Source organism: Theropithecus gelada, chromosome 14 (assembly GCF_003255815.1).
Source record: "Theropithecus gelada isolate Dixy chromosome 14, Tgel_1.0, whole genome shotgun sequence".
NCBI lineage: Eukaryota > Metazoa > Chordata > Mammalia > Primates > Cercopithecidae > Theropithecus > Theropithecus gelada.
In genome coordinates, this window is record NC_037682.1 from 117,605,381 (window position 1) to 117,627,139 (window position 21,759).

Sequence of the window (21,759 nt, forward strand, 5' to 3'; positions counted from 1 at the left end):
GCAGTGTTCGGGTGCCCAGCTGTGCCCTGTCTGACCTCATGGCCACCCACAGGCTGGCACCCCCACAGGCTTCTTGGAGAAGCCTGTACTTTCCACCGCCGGAGGGAGGTACCGCGTGGAAGCCAGGCTCAGGCGGACTCGTTCTTTGTGAACTTTGGGAACAGGCCTGGTACAGGCTGAGTTCTCACAAGAGACACACACGTGTGTCACTCTCTCCTGAGCTGTGACGGACCCGTCCCCCTCCTCTAGGTCCTGGCCCTGGCATCTGCCAGGGAGATTTTAAATGAGTTGATATGTGCTAAGTGCTTTGAAAGGCACCTTCACGGAGGAAGAGCTGTATCAATGTTCACTATTGGTAGTATTTCTCCCATGCTGTTACTCTCCAAAGCTGCCCGATAATTCTAGAGCGGGTTCCAGGGACGCGCCGGCTGTTTGGGGCCTAGAAATGAACTCGGGAGGCTGTTTTGCTTGCTGAGAGCTGGTCTGGGAATGCCCCTTGACCAAGCTCGGGTGTCCCGGGTTCCTGGGACCGTTCCCTGCCCTGCTCCTGGCCCGCTCCCAGACTGCTCCTGTGCCCCGCCCATTGTGCTGGGTGGGTGATCTTAGGGCCTGGGCTCCGTCAAGACGTGGGGAGCTTGCCAGGAGTTGGGGCCAGATCCCCCAGACTCCAAGATGGCAGCCGAGGTTGTGAGGGGGCACACATGGAAGGAGAAGTTAGAAAAGTGAATTCGAAATTGCCAGCTTGGACTTTGGGCAGAGTGGGTGTCTTTAGTTGGGGGATAGGTTGTTGTTCAGAGACAACAGGGCCGCTTTCCCTGTGAGTTGACGGCCCAGGCTGAGGTGCCTCCGGACTGTCTTCCCTACTGAAGCAGTGACTGGCCCTCTGCTTCTCAGGAACAGAGTGCGGTGCCCCCGCCAGCCTCCCAACCTCGTTAGACTCCTAGAATCAGTTTTCTGGATAGAACTAAGAATCTGCTCCTTTCTGGACTTTTAATCCCCGGCAGGAGCAGAGGCCAGACCCCCTTTCTGTGCTCCATCTTGAGGTGTCATTCTGTCCTTACTCCCCACTGGCCGCCATCTGCCCTTGCCTTGGGGGCTACCCCAGGTCTGACTTGGGTACGTTCTCTGGGTCCCTCCTCAGAGGCTGCTCCAGGGGTTGTCCCAATGGAATTGGGAATTCTTCTCAGAATGGCTCAAAGCTTTGCACCACCTGTTGGAGGGAAGGGATCCCTCTAATACAAATGTTTCTATGCCTGCCAAGTTCCAGACCCTGGGCTGATAGGGAAAGGAGCTGGCTGAGGGACCCTCAGGGGATGGAGAGGGAGCTTGGGCTGCAAGTGGGGTCTGAAGTCCAAGCCTACAGATTGCTATCTAATCAGCCACCAGAGCCTAGCCCAGCTCCTGGCTCCTCGGAGATGGACCTTGGATGCTGGAGGTGGGGGAGTCTGGCAGTGCAGGGTGGGACACCCCAAGCACACAGTCACTGCTTCCTGCCCCCTCAGTTCAGTCGCACTGGGCCGGCTGGACGTTTCCCAGCAGCAGGCCGCTGCAGGTGGTTTAGCTCCCGCTCTGTGTTCCCCTCACCCTGGGATCCTCCTTCCTTCTCAAGACCCACGACCTTGACCTTAAGCTTTTGGTTGCCGGGAGGAAATGGTGAGTGCAGGCGGATTTGGGTGACTGTTGTCATTAACCCCCTTTTCTTTGTTGCCCCCTTCCCAGAGGTGTTCAGTGCTACTGTATGAGTGTCCTGAGTGGCCCTGGATGGGCTACTGGCTGTCCCTGGCCTCAGAATCACCCCTAACCCCTGCCACATTTCGGGGATGGAGGTGTGTGAATGATGTCCTTTATTCCGCAGACTGAGGAAGTGGTCAGTGTAGCTTCACGTGGTAGCAGCAGCATGCGATGCCCAGGCCCTAGCCAAGTGTTTGTCTGCCTCCGACTGGAGCCCCTGAGCCCTGCAGGGGCTGAATTTCCCCCCAAAGAGTTGCTTGGGTTGTTGCTTTTCGGAGTTAGAGGGTGTGAGCCTCCAGAGCTGTGGGTTTTTAGCGTAGGCTGAGCCCTTTACCTGGGACCTACAGCCAGGCCACAACCCCATCTCTGTTCCCCTGCATCTCACACTGCCCTGCAGAAAGATGATAGGATTGCCCTAGACGGAAGCCCTGGGTTCCGCTGCTGGCCCAGCAAGGAGGAGGTTGCTGCTGCTTGCGCTGAAGTGAGGTGTGGGTCTGGCTGGGCCTTCAGTTTCCCACCTGGGCCTTGATTGTGAGGAAGGCCTGGCTGCAGAAGCCCAGAAACACCTGAGTAGGAGAGTCCCTTTGTCCCACCTGCAGCTCATTCAAGCCTGTGCATGGGGGTTGGGGTCCTCAGGATCTTGCTTTCCTGTTTAGGGGAGGCAGCCCCAAAGAGTGCTGGGACCAGTTTGGAGAGTGCTAGGGCATGCTGGTCTGCAGCGACCCTACTTGTGCTCTGCGTCCTCTGCCAACTGCAGCATAGGTGAACATCGGTCCCCATAATGAAAATGGCCTCAGCAAATAACAAAAATATTACTGTTTAGCAATCAGGCACTTATTAAAAACCTGGCTCAATAAACTTTAAAAAAAAAAAGATGTGCTAGACGCTTTACATCACTTCATGTGAGCCTCACACAACCCTGTAATTAAGCCCATTTATAAATGAAGAAATGGAGGATTGAAGGATTAAGTTACTTGGCCAAGGTCACATAGCTCGTAAGCAGCAGAGCTAGAACTCAAATCCAGGCCTGCTTCCAAAACCTTCACTTTTCAGCCCAGTTCTCAACTGCCCCCTGGAGTTTGCTCATTTTGCCTGATGAAGAAACAGATCCCAGCTCAAAGGTGTGAAGGGGTTTGCTCAAGGCCACAGTGTATTAGCGTCAAAGGTGGAACACAAACCCTGGGCTCTGAGTGCTCTCCCGAACCCTACATCCTGGCTGGGCCCGCACCCTGAGCACAGGCTTGTCCGCTTTCTCGGTTGGGCAGGGTGAGGCAGGACAGGATTCTCCTCCCTCCTTCCTTCCTCCTTCCCTCCTTCCCAGCGGGCCCTCCCAGCCCCCCAGCCCCCACCTCTGCTGCTTTCCCTTGGCAATTGCTTCCATCTGGCCTGCTTGCAGCTCCTATTCCTTTGGAAATGTGGCTGCCGCCCACATGACTGCAAGGCAACCACGGCCACACGTGGGGAAGGGGAGGGGCCTTATGGGGTCTAAGCACAGGGAACCCAGCCAAGGTGGCTGCTCCCGGCATCTGGCATCCTGAATTCCTGCCAGGCAGAAGCACCTTGGCTGCCTGGCCCTCCTTGATGCCTGTCCTGGGCTGGCTCAAGGCCAGAGAGGCTCCCAAAGACCCAATTCTCCTTCCAACATGGTGAGCTGTTTCGCCCACAGACAAGCTCTGCACCAGCAGCCCTCCCTGTCTCTTAGAGGTTGCTCAGGTTCGGGGAGGGATTCCTGGCAGGAGAGAATTAGGGGCCAGCCGGGGTATACCCTGGATTCCCACTGGGTTCTGATCATTTGGAGGGAAGTTGTGCAAGGGACTGACGAGGGCAGAGGCTGAGGGATCCGCGGAGTTCTGGGCAGGCGAGGAGGCGGCTGACTTGCTTCATGACTATAGGTATGCACCACCACACTAGGCTAATTTTTCTGTTTTTTGTAGAGACGGGGTTTTGCCATGTTGCCCAGGCTGGTTTTTGTTTGTTTGTTTGTTTGTTTGTTTGTTCGAGATGGAGTTTTGCTCTTGTTGCCCAGGCTGGAGTGCAGTGGCGCGATCTCGGCTAACTGCAACCTCCACCTTCTGGTTTCAAGTGATTCTCCTGCCTCAGCCTCCTGAGTAGCTGAGATTACAGGCCTGTGCCACCATGCCTGGCTAATTTTTGTATTTTTAGTAGAGATGGGGTTTCATCATGTTGGTCAGGCTGGTCTCGGACTCCTGACCTCGTGATCCACCTGCCTCGGCCTCCCAAAGTGCTGGGATTACAGGCGTGAGCCATCGCGCCCAGCCGAGCGTGTCTGGCTTGTTCACTGGTATATATTCTTAATGCCTGGAATGATGTCTAGCAAACAATAAGCGCTCAATAGATTCTTGTGTGATGAGTGATGGAAATGCAGCTCAGGTAAGCTAATTTGTCTTTGCTGCATCTTTATTGTGCTTCCTCCTTCTCCCAGGGCAAAGGGAAAAAGTTTCCCTTTTGCCAGGTGAGCTGTTTGCCAGAGAAAGGTCTGGCCCCAGCTGTGTGCTGCCACCTCGGGGGTCTCTGTTCAGACACCAGAGAGGCAGGCAGGAGTCCAGGTGAGGATGGGCAGGAGCTTGTCCCCTGGGGAGTGCATGCCCCGTTCCACCCACCCCAGGGTCAGCTGGCCACATTTCTCTGCCCATCACCCCTCCCCGGTAACCTTCAGATCCCTGCAGACGGGTCCTGACCTCAGCTCCAATCCCTATGTCAGTCCTCTCCTTATTTGAGGCCCAGGAAAGGTACCCCTATGGTGGAACCCTCACTTGGGCGGCTCTCAGGAGTGATGGCTTTGGAAGAGCGAGGGGTTCACCCACATTTGCCTCCTCCTGAACAGCTCCACTTTTATTCCTTGTACATACTGCTTTTCCACTTAAATTTTGTTTGAAAATGCGACAGAGGGTTTCTTGGCTTTAATTTTTTTTTTTTAAACCCCCTTTGAGCTCTAATTGTGACCCCCGTGGTTCTCATTTTCTGGTAGCATGCCATGTATGATCTCACCTCCTCGCCTTTGCTTCCACAGCCCCCTCACATGGCTTGGGCATTGCTGGTAATGACCTTGCTAGACTGCAAATGTCCTTCAGTATCAACTGAAGTCCCAGTGCTGGGAAGCTGGCCACCCAGCACCGGCACTTCCTCCCGCTGCATTCTCCACTCCCTGTAGGTCCCATGCCTGTGGCAGGGAGGGAACCCTGTGCTGGGGTGACCCCAGCATGGACCTCAGTGGGGCTCAGGCTGAACCAAAGGTAGGTGGTTCTGGGGGTAGTACCCGAGGTGGTGGTATGGAGCTGTGAGATTTGTATTCCTAGAAGCAGGTTGGAGGCTCTCAGCCCTTCCCTGCATGCATAGCCTTGGGTACAGCCGCAGCCTGCCGTTGTAGCCTCCGTTTCCTTCTCCTAGAAATTAACACTTTTTTTTTTTTTTTTTTTTTTTTTTTGGAGACAGAGTCTGGCTCTGTCGCCCAGGCTGGAATGCAGTGGTGTGATCTCGGCTCACTGCAACCTCTGCCTCCCGGGTTCAAGCGATTCTCCCGCCTCATCCTTCCGAGTAGCTGGAATCACAGATGTGTGCTACCACACCTGGCTAATTTTTGTACTTTAAGTAGAGGTGGGGTTTCACCATATTGGCCAGGCTGGTCTCAAACTCCTGACCTCAGGTGATCTGCCCACCTTGAGCCTCCCGGAGTGCCAGGATTACAGGAGTGAGCCACTGTGTGTGGCCAACACTTTTTTTTTTTTTTATATATAGAGACAGAGTCTCACCCTGTTGCCCAGGCTGGAGTGCAGTGGCACGATCTCAGCTTACTGCAACCTCTGCCTCCTGGGTTCAAGCAATTCTTCTGCCTCAGCCTCCCAAGTAGCTGGGATTACAGGTGCCCACCACCATGCCTGGCTAATTTTTGTGTTCTAATAGAGATGGGGTCTCACCATGTTGGCCAAGCTGGTCTCGAACTCCTGACCTCAAATGATCCACCTGTCTTGGCCTCCCAAAGTGCTGGGATTATAGGCGTGAGCTACCGTGCTCGGCCTGGCCAACACTTCTTAATAAGATAACATTTCAGATAACATCCAGTGCCTGGAATCCAATACTCTATAAATGCTGGCTGGTGTGCTTTTCTGGGATTCCAGGGTGGGGTCCAGAGACTGAAGAGGGTCTATCTACTTTCTGGTCCAGGGGAAGAGGGGAAGGTGGCTCACTAGGAGCTGTCCTGGCATCCTTTGTCCCTGTCCACTTACCAGTTATGTGACCCCAGGCAGGTCTTACACTCTGGTACTCAATTAGCATCTGTGTTAATTGGGATAAGAGTATCTGCCACATCTCACAGCCTGGTGATGGGCAAACAAAACAAACATTTTTCAGGCTGGGAGAGGCCTCAGAGGTTGGCTGTCATTTGGCAATCGAGGGAGCAGACACTCAGAAAAGTAACTTAGTTGTTCAAGGTCACAGAGCACCTCTCTCACCACAGGCAGGGAGCAGGTGATTGGGCTGAGGCTCAGGAGTAACCCTTCTCTCTCTGCCTCTCCAGCCCCTACCTCATGCCTGGCCCATTCAGCTGGTCTGTTCTCCAGGCCCCTAGGACTGGGTGGGCTAAGATGAGCAGTCTAGAAATCCCTCCCCAGCTGGGCTGGACTGAATGGGGGGCTGGCCGAGGAGGGGGTGTTGATGGAGCGTGGGAGGTTGTCCTCACAGGCAGTGTGGGCCGTTTCTCTAGACCTCCTGCCCCCATCTCCTTCCTGTCCCTGTTTGAGCTGTGCTCTTCCTCTTAAGTCCCTTTCTGCCTGCCTTCCCTTTCCACCCCTAGATTTCTTACCATCTTCAGTGATCTCTCTTCCTTCCTTTCTGCCTCCTCTGAGTTCTCTCCTTGCCCTTGCTTCTCTGATCCACCTTCTTTCTCCAGCCTCAGCATTCAGGTTGTCCTCATAGTGGAACCGGGACTCTGGGGGTGGCCGGGATGGGTTGCCTGGGTCTGGGGATGTTCAGGAGAGCCTTCATTGGGAGCCCGTGGGAGCAGGAGTCAGCTCCTCCTGTTGGCAGCTCCAGCATTTTCGAATGAAAATGGCTCCTCCAGGAGTTGAGTTTGGCGAAGAGGCAGTGCCTGCCCAAAGTACGCAATGCGTTTATCGTTAGCTGAGCTCCCGGGCCCTCATGCAACTCTTTGGACATCTTCCTGCAAGAGACGGTGGGATCTCATCTTTCTGGGGCCTGAGGGTCTCCAAAGATGGGCTGAGCTTCCCTAGCCTGGGACCTGAACCCTCCACCCTCCTCTCTCTTGAGCTCTTTCTCCCAGGGGAACCTGCTTGAATGAGGGAAGCTGGCCAACACAGAGAGATTTCTACTCGCAGACCCCATTGAGGTGAGCACACAACAATGTGCTATGCTAGGGTCTGGATATACTCCCCGCCCTCCCAGGCCCGGCACGGTGCTGCCCTGCCCCAGCCCAGAGCTTGCCTCTATTGGCTTTGTGACCCTGGCTTTGTACTGTGGCTTTGTTCTGCCTTAGGGACCAGCTGGTCCCCTGCTGTGGTTCCACACAGTGGAGATGATCCCTGACCACCCATTCAGCTGCCTGGCAGTCCTGGAGCAAGTGTTTGTCCCCCATCTCCCAAAATGGAGGAGTTTAGGGGCTCCCTGCCCGGAGTCCCAACCCTGCCAAGGCAAAGGGAATGGGGAACAGCTGCGTTGGCCGATTCCGGCTCCATATGGATTTGGTTTGACAACAAAGCTCCCTCTGTGTGTTCCCAAGCCCCTTACATAACCGGGGGCTGTGGGCAGAGGAGGAAAGGAGGAGGAGGTGGAGATGGGAACCAGGAGACACCAGGATGGGATGGCTGGAAAGGACACAGGGACCAGGAGGAGAGGGCAGGAGATGAGGGCCAGAGAGGAGGAGAGAGTGGGAGCAGGAGGGGAAAGTGCTGGTCTTGACCTCCCAGTTCTACCTCCTGCTTCCTGGGGAGGGGAGGGTGGAGGCCAGCCACCTACCTCTGCTTGTGGATGCTTTGCCTTCTTTTCTTTGGACCTTTCTCACCAGTCCTGGAAGGGCTGAGGAGGGGGCTGTGGGACTGTCTGGGGTGAGGTGAGGTCAGGTGTTGGGCTGGACTTGGGAGGCTGGTCCTTGGCCCCAGCCTGTAACTGAATAAATGCCATTAAAAGGGGAATCAGTTCCTGGCTTCCGTTGCCTCCAGCCAGGTGCCAGCCCTGGTTCCAGAACCCCTCTGACCACTCCTCTTGCAGTGCTCAAGAGGGCAGAATCACTGCAGCTTGTCCATGTGCCCTGCCAGGCTGGTCTGGGGCCCCCTCCCAGCCCACTCATCCAGGGATGCAGCTCTGGCCTTGGCCCACCCCCATCAGAGGGCCTGTGGCCCTGATCACTGCACTCCCCACTCCGTGATGAGACGTTCTCTCCTGAGCATCACTGACCCTGCAGCTGTCCAAACAGAGCAAGAAGCGAATGTTCTCTTTGGGGCACAGCTGGACTGGCAGCCCTGCAGGGCCAGGTGAGCTGCCAGTCCTGGGTATATTCTCGGGGGTGGGGGTAGGAGGATCCTGGACCACGATCCCTTCAGCTTCTCCTGGGCTGAAGGAAATAGCCACGCAGGGGTGGCCAGGAGGATTCGGGCCGGGGGGCGCTCTGAGCTTTCCCGGCTTCGATTGGGGCCGGGACCCTGGGGGATATGACCCTGGGGGGCGTGCTCTTCTGGGTGTTCCCAGGCTCTGTGTCTGGTCTGTGCCTCAGTGTCTGGGTTTTCTGGCACCAGGCTTCCTTGGGAAGAGCCTCTGGTTGTGCACCAGCCCTTAGGGTGGGTCTCATCCCAGGCTGCAGGGGACTGAGGGCCGAGCTCTTCCACCTTGAGAACAAGGATGGTTCCTCAGGGCTGGGAGGAGGAGGAGGCGCTGGCCAGGACCTTAGATTACCCAGGGCGTGGGTTTGGGGCCTCACAGAAGATGGAGAAGCCAGGGTTCAGGCACTTGGCATGACCCCTGGCACCTCCTTCAGTTGATTTAGTGTCTCTGCCCTGGGGTATTCCATGGGACCCTGGGCTGGCTGCTGTGTGCAGAAGTGGGTGTGGGCCATAGCCCAGACCTGCTGAACAAGTTGTCGGCTCTGGAATCCTCCGTCCCCAGGCAGTGACCAGGCCCTGACAGGCCTGAGTCTGTCCCTCCCATCACTCCCCCAGGTATGGGTGCAGATGACCATGAAATTGCTGAAGCCTCAGGGCTTGAGCCCAGAAAGTGTGAGCAGGCTGGCGGGGCCGCTGGAGGAAGGCCTTGCAGATTCCTGGATTTGGGTGCTGGTTGGGCTGGGAGGACAGTCCCTGTCACTGGGACTAAGCACAGGTGCGGAGAGGCTGAGACGGGCCCAGAGGACAGTGAGTGTGTGTTGTGTGGGTGCTGGGCCAGGTGCCCTCCATGGGGCAGCAGGCTCTGCAGTACCCTTGGCCAAACGGCCACAGGCTGCCCCAGGACACTCCCCAGGCCCACTGGGGACACACCTGTGGGGCTCATAGTTGTGGCTGGGTCTCCTCTCAGGAGCCAGAATCTTCCTGGGAGCTGAGCCTGGCTGGGCAGAGGGCGAGGAGCCCAGGGCTCCCCTTTCCCTGACTTTGGAGGAAAGAGGTCCCTGAGGGCTGGCACAGCCACTCCCTGCCCCTTAGAGGCTTTGGGCTGCCTGGCGATAGCTCCAGGGACCTGCAAGCTGACAGAGTCTCCAGGAGCCAGAGCTGGGGTGGGAGGAACCCAGTGGGCCTGAGGGAGGTAGAGCAGCAGCAGCAGCTGAGCCCAGCCTTGGCCAGCCCTGAGGAATGGGGGAAGAGAGTGCCCCGGCTTAGGGGGGCCCTCAAGCCCCGGAAGCTGTATGTGGTTATGGGGGTCGCGGGCAGAGAGGAGGAGGTCTGAGGGCTGGGTGTGTGTGTAGGGGGGTGGTGAGTGTGTGTGTGTGTGTGTGTGTGACCAGGCTTGCAGGTGCCTGAGTATGGACTAGTGTGTTTGTGCTGGAGAAGCCTGTGAGGGTTACTGACATGGGAGGGCCTGTGTGAGCAGACGGGACCGGAGAGCTGCTGGAAGGGGCTGTCTGTGCCATCAGGCTCTGAGTGTGGATTCAGGCAGATTCACTGGAGGGGCTACTGCGCAGAGCCTGGGCCCTGGACACCTAGAAAGGCCCCTCCTCCCCTCGTCTTCCCTCCCTCATGGCCCACCTTTACTCTGAGGGGTTGGAATCCCTGCTGGGGGCAAGCTGGAGAGGGAATCTCTTGGCGCCTTCTCTGTTCCCAGGGACAGGCTGCTGCAGGTTGGAGGGCTTGCTTTTCCTGCCCACCCTTGTCTTCACCAAGTCCTCATCTGGGGGCCCTGCCCCACTCTCCCTCCCAGTGCAGGGCCCTCCCCTCTGGCGAGCCTGCCTCGCTACTCCCCAGCTCAACCCCTTTAACCCTGCTGGCTCCTAATGGGACTCATGGGACTTCAGGTGTGGACCCTCAGACCCTCAGCTGCATAGTTCCAGAAACTTGTTCGTCGAGCCCAGGCTGACCGTGGTGTCCATCTCAGTGCCCAGCAGATGTTCTGGTGGGGGGAGGTGGGAGTGCAAGGTCTGCCGAGTGAGGGTTCCTTCCAGGAGGAGGCAGAGGAAAGGGGTTTCTGAGCCCAGATCTCCGATGCTCCAAGGCACTCAAAACCAGAGCTGAGAGCCTGAATTCAGAGGCTGTGCTGTGGGGCAGGGCTGGAATTTGTGGCACCTGTGTGGGGACCGCAGGGCTGAACGTTACCTTTACTGTCCCTGCTTGGGGATTTTGGGGTACTGGGTTTGGATAAAGTGTGTCACCTGCATAGGGAGCACTGTTCTGGAAGTGGACTCTGCTCAGGTGTGGGGGGCCTGCCTGTGGGGCGCACCATGGACAGGAGGCTGGTGTCTGGTCAGGCTGAGGGATCTGTGTGCCAGCCCTTCTGGGAAGGCTGAATGGGGCGGAACTGGTCAGGGCCTGGCACAAACTCCAGGAAGTGCTACTCCCAGAGAGAGAGAGATGGAGAGCCACCTCCCTAGGGGCCTCCTCCCCATCCCCTTCTGCATGCCACCGCACCCCAGCAGTGTCCCTTGAGGCTGGGCCATGGGTGATCTGAGTCAGGGCAGGGCAGAGTGGGAGTGGCAGTGCCTCTGCCTGTCTCCCTGGCCGTGGCAGGTCCTGTGTCACATAGAGACCAGGAGAGGTGAGTGTGACTGTGGTACTAGTGGGGGCAGTGGCTGAGGACCCCTCTCTTTGCTGGGCTGGGGCAGAGCTTGAATGGAGAGGGGCTGCCTTGTGCCTGGGAGGGGAGGGCCAGGTGTCGCTGGCACCTTCCAGGTCCTGAGTGCTTGCTCTGTGCCCAGCCCCTGCTGAAGCTGCAGACGTTAAATACCAGGATATGTTTTGAGACTCAGGACACCTTTGAGGACTTGCTGCTGTTATCTGCATTTAAAAGACGAGGACTCCGAGGCTCTGAGAGGTTAAGTACCTGGTCCGGGTCACCTGGTCAGTTTCTGAGCTCCAGAGGGCTCATCCCAAATTTCATGGGTGCATAGGGATTAAAAGTAGTTCTGGCTGAATTTTAGATCCTGGTTCCACTATTTTCAAGCTGTCTGGTCTTAGGACCGTTGATGTAGTCCCTCTGTGCCTCAGTTTCCCCATCTGTAAATGAGAATGAAAGAGTACTCCCCCATCAATTGGTTGAAAGCTAGAGTGAGATTATGCACAGCAGCTGCAGCACAGCCCCAGGGATGATCTAAAAGTCAATTCAGGACAGGACGTGGTGGCTCAGGCCTGTAGTTTCAGCACTTTGGGAGGCTGAGGTGGGAGGATCCCTTGAGCCCAGGAGTTTGAGGCCACCCTGAACAACATAGTGAGACCTCGTCTCAACAAAAAAAGTGAATCCAGTGGTGTCACTCTTTGTTATTAATGCCCTCCGGTGACATTCATGACACCCAAATGTAGAATCTTAGCTGTTAGGGTGGCCTGTGACATCTATACCATGTGTCCCCGTGGCCTCCCTGGCACTCCCTCTCCTTCCTGGCTGTCTGCCATTGCATGGGACTCCCTGCCTTGCACCCAACAAGCTCAGGGTGGTCTTGGGCACTTCTCAGTCTGGAACCTTCTGTTGCCTACCCCATCTTCCCATGGCTGCCTTTCATGTAGGCCTCCGGTTTATAGCCAGCTCCTCAGAGACATGGTTCTAACCCCCTAGTGGCTAAGGGCTGGCCCTTACTCTCTGCCCCCATGCCCTGTGTTAGTGGTCCTGTGGTTGTCATTGTCCCGTCATCTCCACCATATCCTGTTTGCTGTCTGTCTGTGTCCCCCGAGGATGAATGCCATGAGTGCAGGCGTGTCACCCTGTTTCTCTCCTGCCATGGTACTGGAGTCAGTGCCCTCCCTGCTTTCATTCGGCCGGCAGGCCTTGTGGCTTCTGTTTCTGCTGACCTGTCCAGCCTCATGGTCTGGGGAGGCCTTAGGGTCCCCAGCCTGCGCTGGGACAGGGGTATTATTCCACTAGCCCTTCTGTGGAGCAAGTAGGGAAGGAGTGATGTGACCTCTGTGGCTCTCCTGGGACCACACAGGTTAGTCCTGTGGGTGACCTCACTTTAGAGAGGGCTGGCCAGCTGTCCCGGACTTAGGAAGTAGGTACAGCTGGACAAAAAGTGGCTGGAGTCAGCTCTGCAGAAGCCACACCTGCTCATGAGAAGGATATCCTTGTGAGTACAGGGGAAATGACATGGAGAAAGACAAACACTGATGGGTAGCTCTGCCAGCTTCCCCTGGGGTGCTTCTGGCGACTCCCAGGTCTGTGCACACCCAGATCTTTGCACTGTGCTGTTTTAACTTGGAGAAGAGAGGAGGAAGTTAGCTGCTCTGAATGGTGTTGCTGCTAATCTCTCCAACACTTTCCTGTAGATTAGGAAAGGGAATGCACCTTACCCCCGCGCAAACCCTGCGCCCCGTTGGAGAAGCCCTGCGCCAGAGCATACAGTTTGGCAAGCAGGGGGAGGGCTGCAGCCCAGCCTCACTTGCCACCCTGGCCAGGCCGTGATTGCCCAGGGTGCGTGCTGTGGCTGGTGCTCTGCCACTGCTGTTTCTGTCTTCAGGGTAGGCAACAGGTAGGCAAGTAGGGCCTGTCAGTGAGAGGCGCAGGGGATGCGTGTTCTAGGGTCTGAGATCGGCTGCTTCCATTTCAGTGATTGTCTTTGGAGCTACGTCATTGGCTCATATAACCTCCCTTCAAGATAGTGCCTTTTTTAAAATCCCATTTACCCAGAAGAAAACCTGAGACGTGGAAAGGTCGTTCGCACTCACTCACAGCAGTGATGGTTGGTCCAGAATTCACCTCCAACTGTGAGATTTCAGTATTTTTTTTTCTTCCTCTCTTTTTTAAATCAAATTTTATTTGAAAGGATATCACAGTCACCCGTTTGAAAAAGGTAAGCAGGCCAGGTGTGATGGCTCATACCTTTAATCTCCACATTTTGGGAGGCAGAGGCAGGTGTGTCAGTTGAGCCCAAGAGTTTGAGACCAGCCCGTTCTACGTGGTGAGACCCCAGCTCTCCAAAATTTCCAAAACCAGCTGGTCGTGGTGGTATGTGCGTGTGGTCCCAGCCACTGGCGAGGCTGAGGTGGAAGGGTTACTTCAGCCTGGTGGGTGGCTGCAGTGAGCTGAGATTGGGCCTCTGCTCTTCAGTCTGGGCTACAGAGCAAGACTCTATCTCCAAAAAAAAAAAAAAAAAAAATTATAAAGGTAAACAGTACAGATGGGAATATGAGCATAAGTCACTCTCATTCCAGACCTCTGGTCCCCAGGACTTTTCTCTTGAGAGGCCATAGCCTTTGTTTTGCATCCTTCTGAGGAAACCTATTCGTGTACAGACATATCTGGGTATGCATGTAACTGTTTTGTGAAAGTGCATTTGGAGATATGGATATCATTGTTTTGCACCCATCTTACGTTTTGATACTATGGATACTATGTTTTGGAGATTAGATGATACCAGCACTTTGCATAGGTTTGCACCCTCTTTTTCACAGCTTCGTAGTGCTTCCTTGTCTGTGAGTAGATTTCAAGTTCTTTCCATCTTAAGCTCTTAGAAAAAGTGCTGTTGAAGATCTTGATAGACAAGTCTCTGTGCAAACATAGGAAACTTTTTAGAATGAAGTTCTGGCCATGGGCCAAATTCCCTCCGCGAGGTGGCCCTAGTTTTTCCTTCCTTGTACATCCGTGAGAGCTCAGGCCCCTTGTGTTTTGCTGTTATGATGAGTGAAATACGATGTCTCCGTCACGTTGGAATTTGTAGATGTAGATGACCATAGTTTCTTATTTGCCATTCATTTCTTTACATTAAGGTAAATATTCATGTTCTTTGCCTATTTTATTTTACTTTATTTTTTTTGAGACAGTCTCGCTCTGTCTCCCAGGCTGGAATGAAGTGGCTCACTCCCGGCTCACTGCACCCTCCACCTTCTGGGTTCAAGCAATTCTCCAGCCTACCAGCCTCCTAAGTAGCTGGGATTACAGGCACCCACCACCACGTGGGCCTGCCTCATTTTTGTATTTTTAGTAGAGGCGGAGGTTTCACCATGTTGGCCAGGCTGATCTCGAACTCCTTATCTCAAATCATCCACCCACCTTGGCCTTCCAGAGTGCTGGGATAACAGGCGTGAGCCACTGCGCCCAGCCCTTTGCCTATTTTTAAATTAGGTTTCTTGTTTTGTTTTTCTTTCTAATTTACGTGAACATGTTATAGGCTCATGGAATTTACTGATATGTATAGGTTGCAAATGTACTTTAGTTTTTCAGTTGTCTTTTTTTTTTTTTTTTTTTTTTTTTTGAGAAGGAGTTTTGCTCTTGTTGCCCAGGCTGGAGTGCAATGACACGATCTTGACTCACTGCAACCTCCACCTCCTGGGTTCAGGCAATTCTCCAGCCTCAGCCTCTTGAGTAGCTGGGATTACAGGTGCGCACCACCACGCCTGGCTAATTTTTGTATTTTTAGTAGAGACGGGGTTTCACCATGTTGGCCAGATTGGTCGCTAACTCCTGACAGGTGATCCACCCGCCTTGGCCTCCCACAGTGCTGGGATTACAGGCATGAGCCACCGTGCCGGGCCTCGGTTGTCTTTTAAGTGTTTCATTTGTCTTCTCTCTACTCCTCCCTCTCTCTTGTGCACTTGCTGTCTCACTTAAATTTTATGTAGATGAATATATTCATCTTTCTTTGTTTAGCTTCTCAATTTATATTTCTTCACTATCTCTATTATGAAAATATTTCATCTATATAAATATTAATGTAACAGACTTGCGTGTGATAATCTGCCAGGTTGAACAAATGGGAATATTGTCTCTCATATGATGTTAGATTTTTCTCCTTTAAAAAATAAAGTATTACAAGTATAGAACCAAAGACATGCCCCGTGACCTCTTCTATTCTTCCCAATCTCCCCAGAATATAATTATCACTTAAAGTTGGGTGTGTACCTATATTTTATTCTTTCATCATACACACAAGCACACACTGTTTATACACATAAATAGTGTTGTTTTGGACTCATACTTTGTTTTTACAACACCTTTTAACATAAGTTTTTACTTTTATTGTTTTATGATAGGATCTTGCTCTGTCACCCAGACTGGAGTACAGTGGCGTGATCGTAGCTCACTGCCACCTCCCATCTCCTGGGCTCAAGTGATCCTCCCACCTCAGTCTCCTGAGGAACTGGGATGGTGACAGTCATAAGCCACCAAGCCCAGCTAAGTTGTTTATTTTGTTTTTTATTTTTTAAATAAAGATGAAATCTTGCTATGTTATCAAGGCTGGTCTCAAACTCTTGGGCTCAAGCAATCCTCCTGCCTTGGCCTCCCAAAGTACTGGGATTACAGGCATGACTTTAAAAAGTTAATTTTATATCTTGAGGTTTATCCCAGTTGACCCATATGGATTGATTTCTTCAGTTTACATGGCTATATAGTATTCAGTTTCATGAATGTAGCACAGTGTATCTAGCCATGGCTATACTGATGATAGTTGTTTCCAGTTTTTTTTTGCTATTGCAGCACTGCCTAATAAATATCCTGGAGTGGGTTGTACTTCTGTACTTCAAAATGAAATTACCAGATCGTAAAATATGCACATCTTCAGCGTCACTCAATATTGTGAAGTGCTCCTCTAAGCCTTTGTGTCAATTTGTACTTCTACCAGCAATGTGGAAATGATCCTTGGTTTTAGTCTGTATTCCCTGGTCATGAGTGAGCTGCAGCATCTTTTCATATGTCCATCAAGTGTTCAGATTAAATCTGTGAATTGCCTTTTTGTGTTCTTTGCTTTTTCTTTTTTTTTTTATTCCTTTGATTGTTTTGGTAGTTGTTATGGTAAAATGCACAAGCACAAGGTTATATTTACCATCTTAACTGTTTTTGTGTGTATAGTTCAGTTTTCATTAAGCACTTTCAGAATGTGCTACCATCCCACCATCCATCTCCAGAACCCTCTTCATCTTGCCAAACTGAAACATCCTACCCACTAGTCAAAAACTCCTCCTTTCCATCTCCCCACAGCCCTTGGCAGCCACCATTCTGCTTTCTGCGTCTATGAGTTTGACTACTTTGAGTATCTCTTATAAGTGGAATGATACAGGACTTGTCTTTTCGAGACCGGCTTATTTCACTTTGCATAGTACCTTCAAGGTTGATCCATACTGGTAGCAGAATTTCCTTTCTTCAGGCTGGATAATATTCCATTGTATGCACAGACCACATTTTGTTGATCTGTTCATCCACTGATGGACACTTGGGGGATTGCCTCCACATTAGCTATTGCGAAGTCAATAATGCTGCTATGAACATGGGTGTACAGATACCTCTTTGACATCCTGGTTTCAAATATTTTGGGAACATACCCAGAAGTGCAGTTGCTTGATCCTGTCCTGTCCCTTGCTTTTCCCTTTGCTCACTTGTTTTTGTTGTTGTTGTTTTATGGGAGTGCTGATATATTCAAGTATTTGTTGATTACGTGCATTATGCCTGACTTACTCAAAGCATGATGTCTTGAGAACTTAGCAACCCTGTGCCTGCTGAGTGGTAGAACAGCTCTGAAAAGGTCTATTCTGGAGTGGGGGTGCTGCTTTGGAGAGCGATTAATCAGGGGCTTGGGTGCTGACTCTAGGAGGTGCGGCACTTAGAAAGACAGAGTGTGACTTCCCCAATGTGGTCTCCTTCCTTTTCCTCACTCCTTCTCCCACCTAACCCCAGCAATGAGCCCTTGAGTCTGGCTCAGTAGGTGGATCTGCATTCAGTGCAGGGCAGAGCCTGGGTGGCAGTGCCTCTCCTTGCCTCCCTGGCTGCCGCAAGGTCCTGTGTAGCATATGGTGTGGACCCAGCAGCCAGGAGGAGGAGCTGAGTGTGGTTGGGGTCGTGGTGGGGCCAGTGGATCTCTCTCTTTGTTGGGCTGGGCCAGTGCTTGAATGGAGAAGGGCTGCCATGTGTCTGGGGAGGGCAGAACCCAGTGTCACTGACACCTTCCAGATACAGAGTTCTTGCTCTGTGTTTGGCCCATACCTAATGTTGTGAAGTTGAAATACTGGGGTGTGTTTTGAGGCTCAGAACACTTGTGATAACTTGGTCATGTGTTTATATATACACATATATATACACATATACACACAATATACACACACACGCACACACATATATATACACACGCACAATTATTTTCCTTAACACCACTGACCTGAAGGCAGTTACCCTAATTTACAGATGAGGAATCTGAAGCTTTTGAGATTGTCAAGGTCACCTGGCCAGTGACTGGAATGGCCCATGGGTCTGAGTCCGTACCCCTTTTCAGTGGCCCCTGGAGGCCACACATACCTTACGCTTCCTGGGGCTTGGTCCTGGGGTTTCATCTCAGGTTGACCCTCTTTAGGGGGAAATAAGTAGGGAGGAAGGAGATTTCCTGGTATTAGGGTGTCCTCAAGCCTTCAGCTCTCCTGGGACTGCACGGAGTTTATTGTCTGATATCAGTGATGTGGGGCAGCAGACATGGAACTGGTAAGTGGTTAAGATCAGTTGGACATGACAACCCCAGTTCTGCAGAAACCACATCATTTGCCTGGGGAAAAAGGGGGTCCTTGTGAGCTCGTCGACATGCATTTGGCAGAAAGTGTGCTGGCTCTGCCAGCTTCCAGTATAAGCTTCTAGCAAGCCCCTTGTGCCTTAGATGCCCAGGTCTTTTCAAAATAAACCTGGCATGTTTTAACTTGATGAAACTTTCTGCTCACAGTCATCTTATTGTTTGCTGATGAATTCAGACCTCCATTCATTTAAATATTTGTCAATTATCTACCATGTGTCAGGCATTAAATTTAGTGCTGGAGATACTATGGGACATAAGAAGTCCCTGCTTGCTCGGAGTGTGCAGTCTAATTGATACTTGGAACAGTATGGTTTAACTGCCTCAAAGAAAATAAAGCAGCAGGATGTGACAGAGCTGGATGTGGGGAGTGAGGAGGCTTCTCTGGACCGGGTAGTCTGAACCCCATGCAGGGAGAAAACTGTGGCTGGGAGGAGAGGAGGCCGGAAGAAAGGTCTGGGCTTGGGTCCCAACCACTGATTCCAGATCTCTCAACATTTATAACATGACCAACTCCTGTTTTTTTTTTTTTTTGAGACAGGGTTTCCCTCTGTCACCCAGGCTGGAGTGCAGGGGTCGATCATAGCTCACTGCAGCCTCGATCTCATGGACTCAGGGGGTCCTCCTGTATCTAGGACTACAGGTGTGTGCCACTACACCCAGCTAATTGTATTTTTACTTTCGTAGACATGGGGCAGGGTCTGCAGTCACATGCCTTGCAAGTGGCAGAGACAGGGTTTAGTCTCAGTAGCCAGTGCCTAGGGCACAGGTCTTGGCCAGAAGAGAGAAGGCTCAGGTGAACCAGTTTCATCTGACCTGCTTGATAACTCAAACATGGCTGCCCAACTGTGCGGTCTCTGGCAGGGTATGTGAGGTGGGTAGCTGGGTGACCTGCCCCTTGCAGGCACTGGGGTGACATATCCGGGGATCAGGAAGAGGTTGGGTTTAGGCAGGGTAGAGGTGATTGTGTAGGCTGGGGCGGGGAGCAGTGTCACCTTGAATGTGTTTCCATACCCAGGGACCAGATGGCCCGGGAGGAGGGGGATGGAGGCAGGGGGAAGAATGAGGTCTTTTTGACTTTGATGTGCTTTGACTGCAAGTCAGAATGAGAGGGACACCCCCACAGACATGTCAGCCCTCCTAATTTAGACTTTCTGAAATGGAGCCTTGGGAACCGATGAAGCTTAACAAACTCTCCTGGTGCTTCCAGCAGGCACTTGAGGGTGAACACCACTGTCTTTGGGTCATAGGAAGTGTGAGCTAGTAGGAATCCTGGAGATTTTCTAGCCCAACAGTGTCCAGTCAAAATAGAATGGGAGCCAGAAATATAAGCCACATGTAATTTTAAATTACTTTTAAAACATTTAAATTTAGCCATGGTTTTAAAAAGTAAAAATCAATAGGTGAAATTCATTTTAATATTTTAACCCAATATAGCCAAAATCTTGGCATTTCAACATGGGATGAGTATAAAATAATAAAGGTGATATTTTATTCTTTTTTTTTTTTTGGTACTAAATCTGTGCACTCCAGTGTGTATTTTCCACTTAAAGCACATGTCAGTGTGGACTGGCCCCATTGCAAATACTCAGTGGCCACCTGGGGCTGGGGTGACCAAGTGGGACGTGATGGGGCTGGTGCAGTCCACCATTCTCACGACAGGCATCTGGGGTCAGCGAGGCAGGGCACTGGCTGTGCTGGAAGCAGGGCACTGGCTGTGCTGGTGGGAAGCCAGATTCCAGCCCCAGACACCAGAACCCTTGGCTTTAGATCCTTGGGGTGGGTGCGTTGCTTCTCCTGGGAGGAAGGAGTGCCCGGGAGCCCCTGACCAGGACCTGGGGCAGGTCCACACAGGCCCTGGATTTCTTCTGTATCCTGAGCCTGGCCCTGCTCTCTTGTCTCCCACCTCGTCACACTGGCTTCAGCTTTTTCACCCTGAGAAGGGAATTGAAAGCCTCTGCCCCTCCAAGACAGACACCAGGATATGATTTTCTTTTTTCTTTTCTTTTTGTTTGAGATAGGATCTCACTTGGTCTGGAGTGTAGTGGCCTGATCTCAGCTCACTGCAGCCTCCACCTACCGGGCTCAAATGATCATCCCACCTCAGCCTCTGAAGTAGTTGGGATTACAGGCACATGCCACCATGCCTACCTGATTTTTGTATTTTTTGTACAGATGGGGTTTCACCATGTTGCCCAGGCTGGTCTTGAACTCCTGACCTCAAGCAATCTGCCCTCCTCGGCCTCCCAAAGTGCTGGGATTACGGGCATGAGCCATGGGGCCCTGCCCTGGGTATGATTTTCAAGTGGTTGGTGTCTTGTGACTGGCAGCTGATAAACGGGTGATACAATGTTTCTATACAGCAGTCTGCAGAGCCAGGCTGCAGCGGCGGATGCGGGGGTAGCCTGTGGAGCCCGAGGGTGGGAACAGAGAGGGCCTTTTTCTGTAGGTGGAAGCCTGGCTGGCTCCTTTCCCTCAAAGGTCAGACAGCCTGAGAGATATTTCCATCCTCCCATGCGTGGCCCTGAGGCAGTTAGCCGGTCAGTTACTCACTGTGCTCTCTGCCAACTCTATGAGCCAGGAAGCCTCCCCGTGCCCAGGCGTGCTGTGATCACAGTGTTCAATGATGGGGTGAGGCTGCAGTGTCCAGCCAGGGGCTGTGCCACAGGGGCCAAAGGATATCTGACCTGCTGTCACTGCCTCTTCCATTCTGTTCCACCGTCACTGGGGCGATGCCATCCGATGAACAGATCCATTTATTAATTCAACATGTTTGTATTGAGAGCCCACTGGGTGCCGGGCACTGTTGTCGACACGGGTGATAAAGCAGCAAACAAAACAAGAGAAGCATTTTTGCAAGCAGGGGAGGGGACCTGCAGTGTTGGGTGTGGAGAGTTGTTGCTNCTGCTGCCATGTAAGATGTACCTTTTTTCTTCTGTCATGATTGTGAGGCCTCCCCAGCCACGTGGAACTGGGAGTCTATTAAACGTCTTTTTCTTTATAAATTCCCCAGTTTCGGGCATGTCTTTATCAGCAGCATGAAAACAGACTAATGCAGGCAGCCTGCGTTGGGAGGATTTGGGCAAGGAGGGAGGAGGTGCTGGCCAGTAGACCTCATGTGTCTCTGTGGGTCAGAGCAAGGACCCGGACTCTACCCGTGAGTGAGAAGAGGAGCCCATGGAGGTTTTGGAGCTGAGGAGGAGTTTTACAGATGACCGGTCTGTTCTGGGTACTTGCAATTAGTGGACCATCTGTATTCAAGTGTTGATTGGGTGGTTTTAACCCTGTGGGAGAACTCCCCAGCCTGTACCCTGCTCTCACTGTACCTGGCAGTTGTATTAATGACTTTAACTGCACAGTCCAGCTTGAGTCCCCTGTAGAACGTGGGCAGTGGACACTAAGCCAAGAGGAATCGCTGTGGGTTGGCAGACACAGTAGAGACTCACTCCTGGACAGGCTGTGGAATGTGTGGAAGCAGGTACAGCTTAGACCGGCCCTGAGGTTTAGCAGGGAAGCCAGAGGAGTCTGTAGCCCTGGAGACCTGGCCTATAGTGGAGAGAGTGAGTCCGTGCCAGTGGTGGGATGTGGCTGCAAAAAATGGTCAGATTCATGGAAGTCTGGTGTCCAGCTGGCAGGCATTAGTGATCCCACAAATACAGCTGTGTGCCTTGAACACGCACTCAGAGCTTCCAGAGAGCACCTGAGCTGTGGGGGCTAGAGACTGTGTCTCGTGTGGAGGCGTGGCTGAGAAGGGGCTCGACAGGCTCTTCATCACTGTGTGGAGACTTTGAAGGACTTGGATGTGCTCGAAGCCCCTTCCCCTAATTGCTGTATAGGGCAGGGTGTACATCCCAGGGATCATGGAGGCTAGGGAGCCAGTCTGCACAGGA

At 52.6% G+C, this 21,759-nt stretch overlaps 1 protein-coding gene across 9 annotated transcripts in view; it reads left to right on the forward strand.

The window, feature by feature from the left end:
* The window catches only part of ST3GAL4 (ST3 beta-galactoside alpha-2,3-sialyltransferase 4), a 42,265-nt gene that overhangs the window by 1,020 nt on the left and 19,486 nt on the right, over positions 1–21,759 (forward strand). For 2 of the 9 annotated variants that reach the window (XM_025356124.1, XM_025356125.1), the window contains exon 2: positions 1,503–1,653. The exons of 6 other annotated variants lie outside the window; for them this stretch is intronic. In XM_025356124.1, coding sequence (XP_025211909.1) covers positions 1,651–1,653 — 3 coding nt within the window. In that variant the 5' untranslated portion in view covers positions 1,503–1,650. Of the gene's footprint in view, positions 1–1,502; positions 1,654–1,719; positions 1,827–21,759 lie in introns of all 9 variants that reach the window. One more of the 9 variants, XM_025356123.1, reaches the window with a different exon arrangement.